General features: G+C 39.7%; 1 protein-coding gene across 2 annotated transcripts in view; it reads left to right on the plus strand.

Annotated features, from left to right (window-relative positions):
* Window positions 1-14,649, plus strand: part of aagab (alpha and gamma adaptin binding protein) — a 49,607-nt gene that overhangs the window by 25,015 nt on the left and 9,943 nt on the right. For both annotated transcript variants that reach the window (XM_080214288.1, XM_080214287.1), the window contains exons 2-5: window positions 3,413-3,603; window positions 6,370-6,466; window positions 8,684-8,773; window positions 10,442-10,525. In XM_080214288.1, coding sequence (XP_080070414.1) covers window positions 3,413-3,603; window positions 6,370-6,466; window positions 8,684-8,773; window positions 10,442-10,525 — 462 coding nt within the window. The remainder of the gene's footprint in view (window positions 1-3,412; window positions 3,604-6,369; window positions 6,467-8,683; window positions 8,774-10,441; window positions 10,526-14,649) is intronic.

Here is a 14,649-nt window from a genome sequence, read left to right on the forward strand (position 1 = left end):
TGACTTTTGATTTTTCACTTGTAGAGTTTTACTTGGAATTATCTTCCCCAGTGAGCAGGAGAGCATGGGTCTCTGAATATATTCAAGACGGAATTAGATTTTTGATAAGGGAGTCAAGAGTAATGGAAATGGAGGGAGAGGCGTGGCATTGTAGGTTCCCCAAATATCTGATAGTAGAGATATTAAACACCAAAATGGAAAGGAGATATACTCAACAGAATTTAGAGTATACTTTCTGTGGCTGGCACACGTTGCTCTAACCTACAGAACTAAACATGGAAATTACACACATTAATTAATCTGCCAGTGAAACCCTCATCGCTCTTTACCCCAATTCACAACTATTCCAACGCCCTCCTGACTAATTTCTCATCTTCCGTTGTCTATAAATGTTTGTTCATCCTATCCTAACCTGCACCAGTCTCTCTTCACTGTTCATTTCTTTCTTTGCGTAAAAATGAAATAGGAGCAGAAGTAGGGCATTTGGCCCCTCTAGGCAGTTCTTCCACTGAATAAGATCATTGATGATTGGTTTGCGTTTCCACGTTCCCATCTAACCCGAAATCCTTTCATTCCCTTGCCTAACAAAATTCTTCTGCTTCTGCCTTAAAGATATTTAGTGACCCAACTCCATGCCTTCTGAGGCAGAGAATTCCAAAGTTACACAATCCACAGAGAAAAAGGTTCTTCTCATCTTTGTCCTAAAAGGGACCCCTCATTTTAAAAAAATGTCCCCTAGTTCTAAACTTGCTCATAAGAGGAAGCATCCTTTCCATGTCAAGACTGCTCAAGATCTTGCATAGATCAATCAAGTCGTCTCCTCACTGGTCTAAAGCAGATTAGTTTAAAATTAGTCGAAACAAGCCCAGACTTTCCAACCTATTCTCGTAAGACAACCCATTTAATCCAGGTATCAATCTCTTCTGAACTTCCTCCGAAATGCCTCCACTTTTACATCTTTCCTTAAATAAGGAGACCAAAACACACACTATTCAAGATAATGGGTGAGATTTTATGGCCTTGCTCAAGTGGAACTGGAAATTTCCATTGTTAGACCCTCACCTAATTCTGTGGCAGATGAAGTGATAGAGTTCCTGCGATATTCTCACTAATGTCCTCTATAACTGAAGCATAACATCTTTACTTTTATGTTAAATTCCTCATCATCAAGGATAGTATTCCATTAGCTTTCTTAATTACTTGCCAAATCTGATACTAACGTTTGTACGTCATTGTAAATCAGCTAGATCCCTCTGCATCTCAGAATTTTACAATCATTCTTTATTTAAGTTCTCCTAGAGGTATAGATGAGGTGGATTAGCCATGAGGTTAGATGGATTAGCCATGATAAGTGTGCAAGGATGGGGCAGGGGGATGGGCCTGGGTGGAAAGTTGGTGCAGATTTGATGGTTCAAATGACCTCCTGCACTGTAGCGATTCTGTGATGCTTGCTCCACCATTTTATAAAGTCATGTTCACTTTCCATACTGCTGCCCTCTTCCCTCCATCCCATAACCCTGGACTCTTTTTTTTTGTCAATCAAAAATCTGCCTAGTTCAATCTTGATTATTTCAATGTTCCAGCCTTCACTGCTTACTGTGGAAGACAATTCCAAACAGTAAGAATTCTCCTGAGAGGAAATTTCTACTTATCTCCGTCATACATGGAGACCCTTATTTTGAATCTGTAACCCCTAGTCTGAATTCCCCCACATGAGGAAATATCCTGTCAGCATCTATCCTGAGAAGCCTCTTCAGAATATTTTATGTTTGAAAAAGATCGTCTTTCATTTTCTACTCCAATGAGTATAGATCCAACTTGCTTAACTGTTATTCATTAGACAACAGCTTCAACCCAGGACTAAGCTAGGTGAATCTTCTCTGAATTGTTTCAATGCAAGTATGTCTCTCCTTGAGTACAGTGATCAAAACAGCACAGTACTTCAGGTGTGGTCTCACCAACATCTTGTACAATTGCAGTAAGACTTTCCCTCAGGGACATTATTGCCTGGTGAAAAATACCTTTTAGATACATCTACCAAATTGCTGATGTATTTGGTGATAGTGTAACGTATTTAACAGCGCTTGGAATTGCATTTTAAATATGCAATAATTTAACTTGGAGTTTAAGGATTGAGCTCTTTCATTGTTTAAAAAGTTCAACATTTTTCTTGGAGGGTTTAAAAGCCTCCTGAATGTGCTTCACTTCAGTGTGAATCATCATGCTTAGTCTTCAGTGTCAGGAATTAAATTCAAAATTATTTTCATGATGATTGTAAAAGGCAGAGCAGGCTCGACAGGCCGATTGCCTACTCCTATGTTTCTATGTTCGTATGGACATATCCACTTGAAGTTTATATAATGCTTTGCTACAGCTCTGGTATTACATGCTTCAGTTACACTCAGTATGCTAGTTATTTTCTGCATTGGGTAATGTTGTCACTAGCCAAGTAATTCTAAAGTTCATACCTGAATTTTACTGTGGAATGAGCTAAATACAGAGAAGAATTTTAACTTTGTTTCCCTTGACAATTGTAAAGGAAAAGTGTGAAAGTTGCTAAGCCAAACAGGAAATTGTTATGTATATCTTTATTTTTGAAATGCCTCACTTAATGTGGACTGTGAAATTGGCGCAGGTTGTTTCCAGATCTGGCAAAAATTTATGCTTCAAAGATCTTCACAGCACCCAAACAAGTGTCTTTCCCATCTTGTTTGATGATCCTCTATCCCACCCTGTTATATCTCTCTCTAAATGACCTTTGAGCGGTACAGTAGCACAGTGGTTAGCACTGTTGCTTCACAGCTCCAGGGATCTGGGTTTGATTCTCGGCTTGGGTCACTGGCTATGTGGAGTTTGCACATTCTCCTTGTGTTGCATGGGTTTCCTCCAGGTGCCCCTGTTTCCTCCCACAGCCCAAAGATGTGCAGCTTCAGTTGATTGGCCATGCTACAAATTGCCCTTAGTGTCCTGAGATGCGTAGGTTAGAGGGATTAGTGGGTAAAATACGTAGGGATATGGGGTAGGGCCTGGGTGGGATTGTGGTCAGTGCAGACTCAATGGGCCGAATGGCCTCTTTCTGTACTGTAGGGTTTCTATGACTTCTATGACTTTCTATGACTTCAAATGTATATTCTTTGTGAGTCTTGGTAGGTAATCTAGCAAAGTCCGCATCACATCCTCCATTAGGGATCACAAATCAGAAGTTGGCTAATGGACCCTCCAGTCCGTTCCCTGCAGAATTCAGGGATCTGATGTCCATTGCAGTAGCTCTATTAAGGTCAACCAACTCAAGACGGATTAGGAATCAAAGCTGGCCTGTGACAATGCTTCACTGATTTGTTTAAAGTGCATTGATTTAACGTCAATTCCAATTTTTTCTGTGTCTAATTATCTTTATTGCTTTTTTTTTTAGACATTATTGGCGCAGATGACCTTCCTGAGTACACTGGCCCCAGGAGTGAGGTCAGATCCTACCCATGGACTATAGATAACAAATATTACACCGCTACTGTTCAGGTGTGTGTAGCACCTGACAAATTCAAACTGACAAAGGAAATCGCTGACACAGTGGAGGCCTTCCTGATTTACTTTGACAGCACTACAGTAAGGAAAACTGTTTCTTATTATATCTTTATTATCTACAAGAATACAGTTCATGCCTTGAGTACTGTACTACACAAGTATCAGTGAGCAGCCTCCAATTAACTCAAAGCCGAAGTCAAAGTTACCGGAATTTCAACCTCTTGATTTCCACCAAGTTGTTCTAATTTTTGTTTGACCATGTTCAGTTAAAAATGTGGGGGCCGTAAAGAAGAGACACATTGAACCCAAACTATGTACAAATCATTTCCACTAAAACCACTCACATTTAAGGTAAACTTGGATTTTAAGCCACAGTTTGAGTTCATGCCAGATGTTCTATTTATTGCTTTTTTAACATGTACCAAACACCAGTATTATGATCTGGGATTGGTATTTGAATGCACATGGGCAGTTAGTGAAACTACGCTGTTTATTCTGGTGAAACACTGATGTTTTTCATTAGCTCCACATCCATATGTGTGCATGTTATTATGTTGTGCACCTACACTTTCTTTTCCATCTCTTTTTTTTTCCACCTCCTTTCTGCCAATTTTTTCACAACTTCTGAAAGCATTGACCCCTTGCTAGCAAATGGTTCCACGGGCACTGAGTGTTCTCAAACATCTTGTCCAAATATCAATTTCTTTGTACATAAACCAAAATGGAGTGTCAGCAGGCATTTTGACTGGGGGAGCGTAGGAGTTGACCCCAATAAGGGTGCTATTGCTAATCTTGCAGGTATTTTCGGCAAGTAATCATGAACATGATCTACCTCCAGGAATGCAAAGATAAATTATAGTACTTTCACTGTTTGCCTGAGACTAGCTTGCAAGGCACATAGTATTCCTGCTATATATCTGGCCATACTGCTTCAACTGGCTGACCAACAAGTGAACTGGCTCTTTCCCACTAATATCATCTTGCTGATGATATTATTTAACATCAAGACCACAAGGATTTATTTTTAAGTCAGAAGTCTTGCTCTAGTTTTCTTTCATCCAAATCTACTTTGTTTCAGAAAGATTATTCCATCCCTCTCCAACATTACCTGCAATCCTATGTGCTTTAGTCTGTTATGTGAGAACTTGTCGAAAGCCTTCTGAGAGTCTAAATAAACCACACCCACTGGCTCTTCTGAGTCAATTCTACTAATTACACTCTTAAAAAATTCCAATAGATTTGTTAAACATGATTTCCCTTTTGTAAATCCATGCTGACTTTGATTATACCACTGTCTTCCAAATGCTGAGTTATGAAATGGACTCTAGCAACTTCACCAGTGCTGACGTTAGGCTTACTGGTCCATAGTTTTTTCTCTACCTCTCTTTTTGAATAGGGGGCTTACAATAGCTACCCTCCAATCTGTAATAACCAGTCCAGACTCTAAAGAATTTAGAGTTTGGATCTACTATTTCCAGGGCCACTTCCTTAAGTACTCTGGAATGAAGATTATCAGGACCTGGAGATTTATCCAACTTTAATCCCATCCATTTCCCCAAAACCATTTCTCTACTAATGCTGATTTCTTTCAGCTCCTCACTAAAACTTGTTTCTCTCAGAACAGTGCAGAAAACCTATGTTTGTGCTATCACAGGGAGAAAGTTCTGTTAAACTCCTCAGCCCAGAGTCCCTTTTAGCACCAAGTCCTTTAATACCTTTAGGCTATGTATAGTGATATTAGCATGACTGCTTCATTTTCTGTGTGTTTTTCATCTGAAATGTACAAGTTAAGTGTATTTATAATGTGCTTAAACACTGTGTAGTGCCCTATCCTGACAACCTAATCAAGTTAATTAAAGATTACTTTAATTAACTTCAACTGAGACTCATAACTACATCATTTGTGGAATTCCTAGAAAAAAATACCACTTGTCACCAATTAAAATGGTCATTGTTCTATTTCTTTTTCTTGTGCCTGTTTCGCTCAAGTATCCAATTTGGTGTGCAGTGTCAACATTTATCCTTGGGATCAGAAATTATGGGTGGCACAGTGGTTAGCACTGATGTCTCACAGTGCCAGAGATGTGAATTCGATTCCCAGCTTGGGTCACTGTGTGTGGAATCTCCACATTCTCCATGTCGCACTACGTTTCCTCCGGGTGCTTCGGTTTCCTCCCACAGTACGAGAGACGGGCAGATTAGGTGCATTGACCATGCTCAATTCTCCCTCCAGTGTACCCAAACACGTGCTGGAGTGTGGCGACCAAAGGACTTTTACAGTAACTTCATTGCAGTGTTAATGTAAGCCTTACTTGTGACACTAATAAGTAAACTTTAAAATGTACACCATTCAGCACACTGGAGGAAGGAAAAGCAGTGTGTGTCTGTGATTGGGGAGGAGTGTGAACAAACATATAAACTATTATAAATGAATAAAACTTATTTATATAACAAACTTAGGATAAATATATGGCCATCCAGCAGCATTGTACCATAATTAGTAGCACTGAAAAATTGAACTAGAAAGCAATCTGAGAATACACATGCGTGTCCACTGCAGCTTGCATAAATAATGAAGTAAAATTCCCAAAGTTTTTTCCACATCATTTAACAATTTCCAAGTTGTTTGAGTATTTATTTGAAGAGACTCCCTTTTCCAAGCAAGAGCATTTCCATGTTTTATTGTGTTTGAAGTACAAATGAGCTCAAGTTTACAGATGTGTTTAAGTGGGAGGGCATAGATTTATTAACACAGTGCCCAATTGGAAACTTGGCTAATATTTAATATGCAGCTTTGTTTGACCTTTTAACATTCTTTATATCATTAAGTTCTACTTCTTTCCTCAGAAGTCGGGCCTTGATGAGGTATCTACTTGGCTTCCTCTGACTCAAGAGTGGACCCCTGAGGTTTTGATTCTGGTGTGTGACAGAGTTTCAGACAATGGTATTGCATTCAGTACAAATTTGGATTTTTGAATGACATTAATTTACACTGAGGCTTGTCTGAGTTTAGTTTGTATGAAATGCCATTATTGAACTGAGTGGAAAGTTGAACAGCATGGAACCCAGGTGACAATGTAGTAGGTTAAATGCATAGCATGGTTCAACGTGAAGTCATAAAGAAGATTCCAGGTTTAACCTTCGTTCAGTGCCGTGTTTGCTGATCTCTCCCATGACTTTCGCAGAGGAAGACCATTCACTGAGGGCTGTCCACCAAAGGTGCACATGCATGGCTTCCTAGGGAATAAAAATTAAGCTTGACCATGGTGCCTTCAATGATAAATCGTCCTATCAGCAGTCACAGATGTGAAGAACGGACACTTGAAAGAAGCACTGGAACACTGCTGGCACCGGTATTGATGCCCAGCAAGGTTTGGCATCTTCATAACATGAACAGGGATATTTAAGAAAATAAACTTTGTGTTTTTTCCAGTATCCATAACACAAAAATTCAACTTAACAATGAAGTTTTTTTTAAGCCAAATTGAGAGCCTGGCTTCAGTAAGTTTTGAAACAATGCAAAGGAGATTTGATATAACTGAGCAAAACAGTGGTTATGTAGAACTGACATGATAAATCGGAAATGTTCAAGCCCCCATCATCAACTTAAGTATGTACCATTAAACCTTGAGGACCACTTAAAATTTAAATGTTGCTCTGTGTTTTGAATGAGGAATTAATTTTTCTTGCTGCTGTTTTGGTTCTGTTTGCCGGACAATCACCTTTGATTTATTATAATGTGGGCGGGCTTGAACCTTGCACCAACATTTGAGCAAATAGTGTTCGGTTTTCATAAAATGATTCATGTATTAAGATCTCTCCAGTGCTGGTAAAAATGCCAGAGTCCCATTTAAGGTGTTCAGATATCATAAAGCAGTAGTCCTGATTATACCAATTGCACTTCCTTTGTATATTGTAGGCAACAGCGTTTGGCATTCGTAGGAAAAGAGGTTTTATTTTCAGTGCAATCCCAAGAACGCCAACAAAAATTCTATGTAATGAGGTAGGGAAGGGTGAAGCCACGAGGGGATTTATAACAACAAATTAGCATTTTAAATTGGAGATATTTCATACCTAATATTGGAGTGATTGCTTAAAAAAAAGAGGTGACTGATAAATTGTACTTGGTGGAGCGTAAGATATGAGCAGGGGAACTTTGAATGTATTAAAATTTCCAGAGGGTAGAGGACAAGAGGATAGTATTAAGTAGTTGTCTCATGCTCAACCTGACTCAATGTGGTATAGATTTCCATTTGTTTTTTGTCATGCCAGACAGGGATCTTAGTATTGTGTTGTTCTGCAACATTGTTTTCCTACCTGTAAGACCTTAGTACCCTATACACTTTTTTTGGAGTTAGCTGGGAGGAGAGACCCAGCCTGGTTTTTAGCAGAAAATGTTAAGATACTGCAGATACTGGAAATCTGAAATCAAAACAGAAAATGCTGGATAAGCTCATAGAATCATACCGTGCAGAAGGAGGCCATTCGGCCCATTGGATCTGCAGCGATTGCAGGCCCTATCCCCATAACCCCATGCATTTACTCTAGCTAGTCCCCCTGACACTAAGGGGCAATTTCGCGTGGCCAGTCTACCTAACCTGCACATCTTTGGACTGTGGGAGGAAACTGAAGCACCCAGAAGAAATGCACAGACACAGAGAATGTGCAAACTCCACACAAGTGACCCAAGCCAGGAATTGAATCTGGGTCCCTGGCACTGAGCATCAGCACTAACCACAATGCCATCGAGCGGATCTGGAACCCTCTCTGGGGAGAGAAGTTCATATATCCCTTTTACAGAAGTTGTGCTGAGTTTATCCAGCATTTTCTGTTTTTATTTCTAGTCTTCAACAGGTTTGATTTAAAACCTTTGTTTTGTCCGGCAAAACAAAGTATTTCTCTAGCTTGCTCCAGGTTGGGCAGACTCTCCGTGATGCTGCATCCAGTTGTTGAGCTCGGAGTTGATGCTCATTGTCCAAATGAATCTTAGCACAGGAAGCTGCTGTGCTTCAATGTGTTGCCTTCAGCTCGGATGTCTAGTGTTCATCTGCTGGAAAATATGAAGAAAAAATACTCCTTAAAATGTGGGAAAGTTTTGATTTGTGAGTGGATTCTGCTTAGTCAAAATGGTTGAGTTATCTGACCATCTTCTCTCTTCCAGGGGTGAGCAGGCAAACAGCACAGAAGTGGTGTATTAAATATGGGTTTGAATTGGTGGAGCTCAATCCAGAAGAAATGCCAGATGAAGAAGGTTTGTTTTTCAGAATCATTTGTTAGTCTTATTTGGTATGCAGAAGTGAACTTAAAAATAAAACTGTTCAATAAAATTAATGTGGTGTTTCCAAAATAAAAATGAGCAGATTTGGTAAAGCTGAGAACTTTTAGGAGAAATTGCACTCAGGCTGGATTTTTTTTTAACTGCAAATTCCTTCTTCCCTCTTGAAGATGCTGACCTTTTGCTGGGGTATAATTCACTTGTGCCTCTAGCACTTAGGAACCTTGCCAGATTGCCACTCCTCTGACGTGAACCTGAACAGTGTTGTTCTGCTTTTTGACGACCCAAGATTCTAGAATTGTTAGAGATGTTAAACTTCATGAAGGCAGTTGGTGAAGAAGACCAGAAGTCAGGCTGTACTCAGTTTTAGATTTGCTCACAAAGGGAGACATTACTAATGAATACTGCTAACTCTACAGCCCAGCACCAGTGTTAGTACACTCCATTGAGCAATCAGATAAACAAATGAGCAGCCATTTGAAGGAGCACTGTCAGGTTATCGCAGCAAAAATGACAAACTTTGTAGAAACTACAAAGGAAACTTACTGAATTAAAATATCCTTTTGGGGCAGGTGGGATGATGGGACGATGCACTTTTGAGTATGCCAAAATAAACAGGAGAACTGATTAACAGCCCCTTTAAAGAAGCTCTGTAACAAAAATCAAAACACTAAAGGAAACTGGTATAAAGTAACATTTTGTGGGGAGATGATTCATGTCTCTTTAAATGTGCACAACTTATTATCCAAGGAGTGCTCCGTCACTTAATCTCATGCAATTAACATCAGAACATCAAAAATGGACCGTTCCTGTCTTTGGAACTGGCATGTGCTTTCCTTCAATAATTAGTGGTCACCTTAGCTGATCCCTCCCCATATCCTCTTTCCTGATCCAGGGGAGTTGAGACCATGTGTGGCAACCTTAATTGCAGCCTTTGGTGAGATCAACTAATTCAATGCAGAGAGACAGACTTCTTTTAAACCAAAAAAAAGCTACCCCCCCTCCACTTCTGCAGATGAAAGGGTCTGCTATGTTTCTGAAAAGGTGTCAAATGTACACAAGATAAAATTGACAGATGAACAAATACCACTGGCGTGAACTACATCTCTGACCTAATTACTTATAAGATGTTTGGCTGTTTCCTATTTTGAAAAAGGTTTGGAAGTACCTCTACAAATCTTACCATAGGATGGACTGTAAAACCATTAGCATTTAAAGATTTTGATGCATCTTTAGCTACTAAAATGGTATAAAGGTCAGAGAGCCACCAGCCTTCCTACCTGGGAAGTGTGTCTGACTACAGTGTGAGTCTGACAGGAAAGGGATAAGAGAGGAGAAAGATTAACTCATTTTTAAAAAAATGGTAACACAATGAAGTAATTTAAATCACGCATCATTGGATGGTTTGAAATGTTCATGTAATGTGTCAAAGTTCAGATCCCAGCTGTCAGTTGTTTTTATAGTATAATGTCTTGCAATTGTGTGTAACTTGATATATCATTTTGTTACATTAATTTCTCTGTCAGTCATTTTTAACTCTCATTCCAGTGGATGTTTGCACTCGAATTACATTTTTATCTGTGAATTCCTATATTCTGTCAGCAATATGTCTTCATTAAATATGACCTATTGGTGTCCCTACAGATGATTTTCCTGAATCTACTGGAGTAACAAGAATTATTCAAGCCTTGAATGCAAACGTATGGTCAAATGTTGAGATGAAAACAGGTATGAAACAGTTTTTTTTAAGGGTTAGCAGTTCTTATTGCTGTTGATAAATGGCACTTTCTTACTCCATCAGATGTGGCACTCTGTTCTGTTCCAATATCTGACTAGCGATATCTGTTCAAATATCACAATTTCTGAATACTCTTAATGCACTGATATGTCATTTTCTCCTTTTCATTTCCTACACTAGCCATCCTGTGGATCTCTGAATGAGATGACAGATTGTAAGCTCAGCACTGAAAATAATGAAATAGCAGGGTCTAACTAACTGTAACACCCAGTTCACATGCTTTGAACAAATCTTTATTTTGTGTTAATTAACAATCCGTGTTACAATACTGATGCATAACTACTTGGACAGATTGAATAACATTTTAACCATACTATGTTATGGTACAGCAAGTGTGAATTGTTCATAGGCAATTGCTTGAATAAGCTTGATTTAAGAGATCTAAGATCTAACAGCTGAGATACAACTGAAAATTTAGCACATTAAGAATATAACTATATGGTGGCACAGTGGTTAGTACTACTCCCTTTCAGTGTCAGGGATCCGGGTTCAATGCCAGTCTCGGGTCACTGTGTGTGTGGAGTTTGCACTTTCTCCTCATGTCTGCATGGGTTTCCTCCCACAGTCCAAAGATGTGAGGGTTAGGTTGATTGGCTAAATTGCTAAATTGGCCCTAGTGTCAGGGGAATTGGCAGCCTAAATGAAGGTTATAGGGGTAGGGCCTGGGTGGGATTGTGGTCAGTACACACTCGATGGGCTAAATGACAGCCTTCTGTACTGTAGGGATTCTATGATATCCTCAGTGTATAGTGATTCATAAAAGGGTATTTCAGAAACTATTGCATGGGTTTCCTCTGGATGCTCTGGTTTCTTCCGACAGTCCGAAAGATGTGCTGATTAGGTGAACTGGTCATGCTAAATTTTCCCTCAGTGTACCCGAACAGGCAGCTAAGTGTGGTTACACGGGATTTTCACAGCAACTTCAGTGCGGTGTTAATGTAAGTCGACCTGTTACCTACTTGTGACAATAATAAATAAACTTAAACTTAATTCTATTTACAGTCCCACAGTTAGTGAAAGAAACATTCTGGCTACACTGTAACAGTGCCTGAGGTTCTCAGTTGACCTTCCCCTAAGTCTTAACTCGCAAGGAAAGAGCAAATGCCATGTGATCGAATTTATGTCGACCCTAACTTGGGAGGGTGGGAAATGCAAATTCAATTGACCTTCTGATAATTGAGTATCCATCTCAAAGTTAGCTAAGTTTCTGATCAGTGGCAGTGCGGCAAAGTGTTGGAGGAGATAGGCAGTGAAGGGGTACTGCTGCAACTATGTTGCTGTGGGTGTAGCAACAACACATGGACTGCAGTGGTCCAAGAAGGCAGTTCACCATTACCTTCTGAAGGGCTGTTAGGGATGGGCAATAAATGTTTGCTTAGCCAGCAACTCCCCACATCCCGTGAAAGAAATTAATTTTAAAAATCTACTAGAGGCATTTTATTAAGTCTGGCAAGCAGCTAACAGTAAACTACTGGAACCAAATGTTTGCCATACCCCATACCCTAAATATCTTTTAATGCTCAACTTGAAGTAAAAAGAAATCAGTATCTGGTCAGTTTATTTATTGAGTTCATCATAGAATTCCTACAGTGCAGAAGGATGTGATTTGGCCCATTGAGTCTGCACTGACTCAAAGAGCATCTTGCACAGGCTCACCCAGCGTCTTATTCTCATAATCCCACACATTTACCCCACTAATTACCCCAAACCTACGGATCTTTGAACACTAACAGGCAATTTAGCATAGTCAATCCACCTAACCTGTACATCTCTGGATACAAAGAACAAAACAACTCCACTGAGTGGGAGGAAACTAGAGCACCTGGAGAAAATCCATGCAGACGCTGGGAGAACGTGCAAACTCCATACAGTCACCCAAGGCCAGAATGAAACCTGGGTCCCCGGTGCCATGAGGCAGCAGTGCTAACCACTGCCACCATGCCATTCAACTTGCAACTTGTCACACTACAGCTTTGATAAAGCTGTGAGTGTATGTTATCTTCCTTGTTGGTTTTTCTGACCGACAGAATATAAATGCTGCAGGAAGAATGTCATTAAAGCTCTTTTCCCTTTATGGTATTGGTAAATAAAGGCACAACATTGACCTTGATTGTGTTCTGCTTATGCTAGTGTACAGTTCCAGAGTGGTCATCTATTCAGTATCACAAGTTGACTCTCATGTGAGCCATGACATGATTGTCTACTGGCTGGCTGCTATTTCACTTCCCTCCCCGCTGAACCCTCCCATTTTTATCTGGGCTTCCTGTGCTGCAGAACCTGGTCCTATAATCAACTGAGTAGGCATAAATCCCATCTGATTTTTGATTCTGCTTTTTCCTCCCTCTGCCCTCCATTTCCATCAGATTAAAATTCCAAATAGTTTGCTGTGTTTTTGCGATATCTCAACACCTGATGTAACCTGCTAAGATCAAGGTTAATCTATTTATTTTGAGTTCCACGTTCCCCATTAACCCCCACACCAACCCCCATAACATTTGATTCCTTTGCCTAACAAAAATGTATCTATTTCTGCCTTAAAAATACTCAGTGACTCCGTTTCTCCATCTTCTGAAGCAGAGTTCGTGGTCGCACAACTCTGAGAGAAGAAATTTTTCTTTATTTTTTGCCTTATTAGGGAGATCCTAATTTTAAAATAACGCTTCCTAGAAGCATTCCCTCACCCATATGAGGAAACATCCTTTCCACATCCACCTTGTCAATACTTTCAATCAAGTCACCTCCTCACTTGTCTAAACTCTAGTGGAATCAAACCCAGCCTTTCCAACCTAACCTCATAAGGCAACTCGCTTATTTCAGATTTCAATCTAGTAAATTTTCTCTGAACTGTCTCCAATGCATTTACATCCTTAAATAAGGAGACCAATGTTGCACACAGTATTTTAGGTGCCATCTCAACAATGTCTTAGATAATTGAAGTATTACTTTTATGTTAAAATCCCCTTGTAATAAAGGATAGCAATCCAATAACCTTCTTGACTATAAGCTGCACCTGCATAAGTTTATGTAACATGGATGAGAACACCCAAATCTCTCTGCACCTCAGCATTATGCAATTGTTCACCATTTAAATAATAGCTTTTTATTCTTCCTGCCAAAGCAAACAGTTTCATATTTTTCCACATTATAATCCATCTGCCAGATTTTTGCCCACTCTCAACCTATCTATATCTCTTCTTCACCACATAGTTTCTACCTGCCTTTGTGTCATCTGCAAATTTAGCTACCATGCCTTCATTCCCCTCATCTGAATCATTGATGTAAATTGTAAATTGTAAAAAGTTAAGGCCCCAGCGCAGACTCCTGTGGAATTCCCATTGTCACATCCTACCGTCAAAGATCCATTTATTCAGACTCTGTTTTATGCTAGCCAACCAATCTTTAATCCAGGCTAATATGTTATTCCCTACACTGAGCTTTTTTTGGCAATAAACTTTGATGTGGCACCTTGTATGCTTTCTGGAAATCCCAATACAGTACGCCTACAGGCTTTCCTCTATCCACAGTACATATTACCCCTTCAAATAACTCTAGTATTAGTTGAACATGAATTCCTTTTTCATAAAACCATGTTGACTGTTTCCAAATACATTTAGCTTGTTTAAGTGCCCAGCTGTAGCCTCATTAATGATCGATTTTAACACTTTACCCCATGACAGATGTCAAGCAACCTGCTTTTGATCTGTTATTTTCTTCTTTCCTGGAATAGAGGGGTTATATTTGCCACATCCCAGTCCGATGGAACCTTTTCAGAATCTAACTAAGTTTGAAAAATTAACATCAATGCATCTATCTCATTAGCCACCTCTGTCACGACTTTAGGATGAATTCCATCAGGAGCTGGAGGCTTGTCGGCCCACAGCTCCATCAGTTTGCTCAGTACTGCTTCTCTAGTGATTACAGTTTCATCAAGTTCCTCCCTCTCCTACAACTCCCAATTTACAGCTATTGCTACAATGTTTCTTTTGTCTTCTATAGTGTCCTCATGGTTGGTGCAGGCTTGGAGGGCCATAGGGCCTGATCCTGTGCTGTAATT

Source organism: Carcharhinus amblyrhynchos, chromosome 28, assembly GCF_965287045.1.
Source record: "Carcharhinus amblyrhynchos chromosome 28, sCarAmb.v2.hapA, whole genome shotgun sequence".
Classification (NCBI taxonomy): domain Eukaryota; kingdom Metazoa; phylum Chordata; class Chondrichthyes; order Carcharhiniformes; family Carcharhinidae; genus Carcharhinus; species Carcharhinus amblyrhynchos.